The following is a 3,600-nucleotide window of genomic DNA, read 5'->3' as shown; positions in this document are numbered from 1 at the left end:
CAATAACCATGATCTCTTTCCCAGGCCCTCTGGTGCTTTGTGCAATTCCAAAAGGTGCATGGATCTTTTATAGAATCACGCTAAGTACCTTTGTAGTTGGCGCTAGATATAGAATATGGCCTTTTCTGTATATTTTACGGTTTGTGCACTGCATCACTAGTTTAGATGACAGACTAAGAGAAATAAGTTAAAAGATATACACTATATTTTATTGCATGTGAAGAAAAGCAAGAGATTCAAATGAAACAAGCTCTATACATTTTTAGAGCTTCTTTTTATTTGGGGGATTGGCTTTTCATGGTTTGGTATTCATCCTATATATATATATATCTCTCAAATATAGATATACAGTATATCAGAGACAACATAGTTCTTCTTGATCCTGACAGGGACACTATGTCAAACTATTACAGTATGTTTTTCATTAAAATTATAACAATAATGAATCTATTCTTATTTCATTCTTTATTACCAAGTCATCTTTGAAGTATGGCACAATCCAAATACACATTACATGCATCAAAGTAATACAAAAATATACCAATATTAATTATATGCAGTAATACGCAAATACGCAAAGAATACACTTGAGGATATTAGTTCATCTCTTCCAGCATTTTCAAGTTTCTATAGGATCTGATGACCTAATAATTTGGCTACGTTTCTTGGCACTAAATTTTATTGATTGAAGAAAGATAGAAAGGAATGAGAGAATGGCAAATTGTTATAAAACAATTAGTGGGAGTTTAGACTTGTAAATCAAGTATCATGACTTTCATTTTTGTTCTATTTGGTGGTAAGAAACTTCATTTCAACCTGTTTACAAGGCTGCAAAGTCTATGCATCCTTTCTACCTTTGGTCTTTACATTTTTATAGGGAAAGCAAATGAGAATGTTTACTTTGAGAATCGCCTTGAGAACCCAAATTTGTACAATTTGCTTTTCCTATGAACAGAATTTTGCTTGAAAGAAGTGTGCATAGGTTTCAAAATGCAATCTGGGAACTTAACAGTGTCTTGAATATGAGTGGGCCATCCAGGTGTTTGAAAGAAGTTGTAATAGTACAAAGTATTCCCTGGAAAGGTTCTACTGTACATTCGGTTTTGGAGAGTCTATTATTATTTCCTATGTCTAGGTATGTGAAGACCTGAAAAAGATTTTTTTTTCCAGTTTGACCCAAGAATTGCATTAAGGATTAACTCAGCTATTGAAAAAAATTGAACACAGGGCTATTTGAACTCATCAAGTAAGGTTGGGATTCCCCCTTTTACTAAGCCATGGAAGAGGTTTCAATCGTGGCTCATAGAATTCTTATGAGCGTTGGAGAATTTAGCACTCCGGGCCATGGTAGAAACCTTTACTGCGGTTTAGTTAAGGCTGGGGGGGGGGGGGGAGGTTTGTTATTTGGTAATGGGTGATTTATATTTCTGCTACAGCTGTTCTTGTTTTATTTGTTTGGTTTTACACATGTATCCAGGGTTCCCAAATGTCTGGGAAAACCCAGCCATGTCCTCTTTAAGAGGATGGATTTTATAAAACCGTCAGTTTGTCCGGGTTTTGGAAGACTCCGAGCTCAGGAACACAATGACGTCACACACATGCATATGTGTGTGATGTCATCATGTCACATCCATGCATGCTCGGAGGCTCTCCAAACATGTCCTGGACGATGAGGTTTGTGTGGGACTATGTTCACTAGTAAAAACAAAACAGTGTATGGTGTTCTCACTGTGTTTTTGTACGTGTGTTGTTATCTTCCCATTGTGAGGTTTACTGGCTGTTGTTGTTGAGTTTCTTATTGAAATTAATAAATTGAAACTGTTTATTAATGATGGTATATGTTTTAAATATTAAACATCACCTAGAATCACCTTTTGGGAATTATAGACAATTTATAAATAAAAAAATATAAATATATGTTTAATTCTTCTCCCTGCCTAGATATACCCATGAACAAAGCTTCTCAATGTTGCTTAGAACTTGTGGGAACAATACAGACTTTTTAGTTGTACTGAGAATGGGCTGTTTTCAGACTGATAATTTAAACAGGATACAAACTTTAATCCTTATTATTCATATTCTGATCCATATTCAGTTTGCAGCAATCAGGACAGCTTTTGGTTGCCCTTTTAGCTACTAAATTAGTTAGCAGTCGAAATATGGCTGCTAACTGGTTAAGTCTTGCCCCCCCCCCCAGGCTCTGCCCATAGACTGCCCTAGCAGTAAACCTGAGAAAAGTATGTTGTTTTATCAAACTGATTTGGTGAAGTGACTTAAATATATTTCTCAAATATGTATTAGAAGTTTGAAAAATCTGGAATATTTTCTTAACCAATAGGGGTAAAATATAAGCATAAACTCCAAACCTTCTATTGCATGTAAAACAAACTAAAATATATCTGTCTGAAGTTCAATCTTGAGTTGTTAGCATGCCTATATGGTACAATAAAAGGAAAAAGGAAAAAAATCAACTGCAGCAATATTCACTATGGTAATTCTATCCTTCTCCTATGCACTATATCAAGTTGACAGATGTGTTAATTTGGAGATACACTTTTTATAAACTTCTTCCCAGTTCATGGATGGAAAAATAATGGAGATCCTGAATTTCTGTTTCAGGTTCTTCATCTCTAAAGGTGTCTGTACGAATCAAATACCTGTACCTTCTTAAGATAGCTTTTTGAACATTGTTCTTCTGAAGGAGGCTTTAACTTCTTTATTCCTCAAAGTATAGATAATAGGATTCAAAGTTGGGGTTAAGACGGTGAACAAAATTGCAGATATTTTATCTTGTTCAAGTGAGTTCTCTGATGAGGGTTTCAGGTAGGTAAAGATAGCTGTCCCATGGTAGAAGAGAACAACAGTCAGATGAGAGGCACAGGTAGAGATAGCCTTCTGTCGTCCATGAACTGAACGCATTTTGAGAATAGAGGAACCGATGTAAGCATAAGATGTTAAGATTAATGAAAAAGAGCCAAGTGCTACAAATCCAGTGACAATATTTAGCAGATGCTCATTAAGTTGAGTGTTGGTGCATGCCAGTTTCAACAAAGGTTTAATATCACAATAGAAATGACTAATTTTATTTGATTTACAGAACGGTAATTTGGCTGTTAAAGAAGTGTGTACCATTGAATAGAGAAAGCCAGTTATCCAAGAGCTTAATGCTAACAAAATACAGAGTTTTCTGTTCATAACGATTGAATAGTGTAAGGGACTGCAGATCGCTACATAGCGATCATATGACATGACACTAAGAATTATGGCCTCTGCACTCCCAAAGAAATGGAAGAAGTGCAGCTGTGTGATGCACCCTTGGAAAGTGATGGTTTTGCTTTCTGATACAAAACTGGCCAAAAGTTTAGGAACAGTAACGGATGAATAGCAAATATCTAGAGAAGAGAGGTTGGTGAGAAAAAAATACATGGGACTATGAAGGTGAGGGTCACTAATTGCTAACATGATTATAGTGAAATTTCCCATCAAGGTGATCATGTAGAAAACAGAAAAAAGGGCAAAAAGAAAAATCTGCAACTCTGGAACATCTGTAAATCCTAGGAGGATGAATTCTGTAACGCTGCTTCCATTTCCTGTTTCCAT

The 3,600-nt window shown here is 35.6% G+C and overlaps 1 protein-coding gene across 1 annotated transcript; it reads right to left on the bottom strand.

Moving 5' to 3' along the window:
- Positions 1–2,667: 2,667 nt before the first annotated feature.
- On the bottom strand, positions 2,668–3,600 carry LOC117349811 (olfactory receptor 12D1-like). Its single transcript, XM_033923406.1, has one exon. The coding sequence runs from the start codon at positions 3,598–3,600 to the stop codon at positions 2,668–2,670; it is 933 nt and encodes a 310-aa protein (XP_033779297.1).

This window comes from Geotrypetes seraphini, chromosome 16 (genome assembly GCF_902459505.1).
Source record: "Geotrypetes seraphini chromosome 16, aGeoSer1.1, whole genome shotgun sequence".
Classification (NCBI taxonomy): Eukaryota; Metazoa; Chordata; class Amphibia; order Gymnophiona; family Dermophiidae; genus Geotrypetes; species Geotrypetes seraphini.
This window is presented reverse-complemented; position numbering and strand designations above follow the sequence as displayed.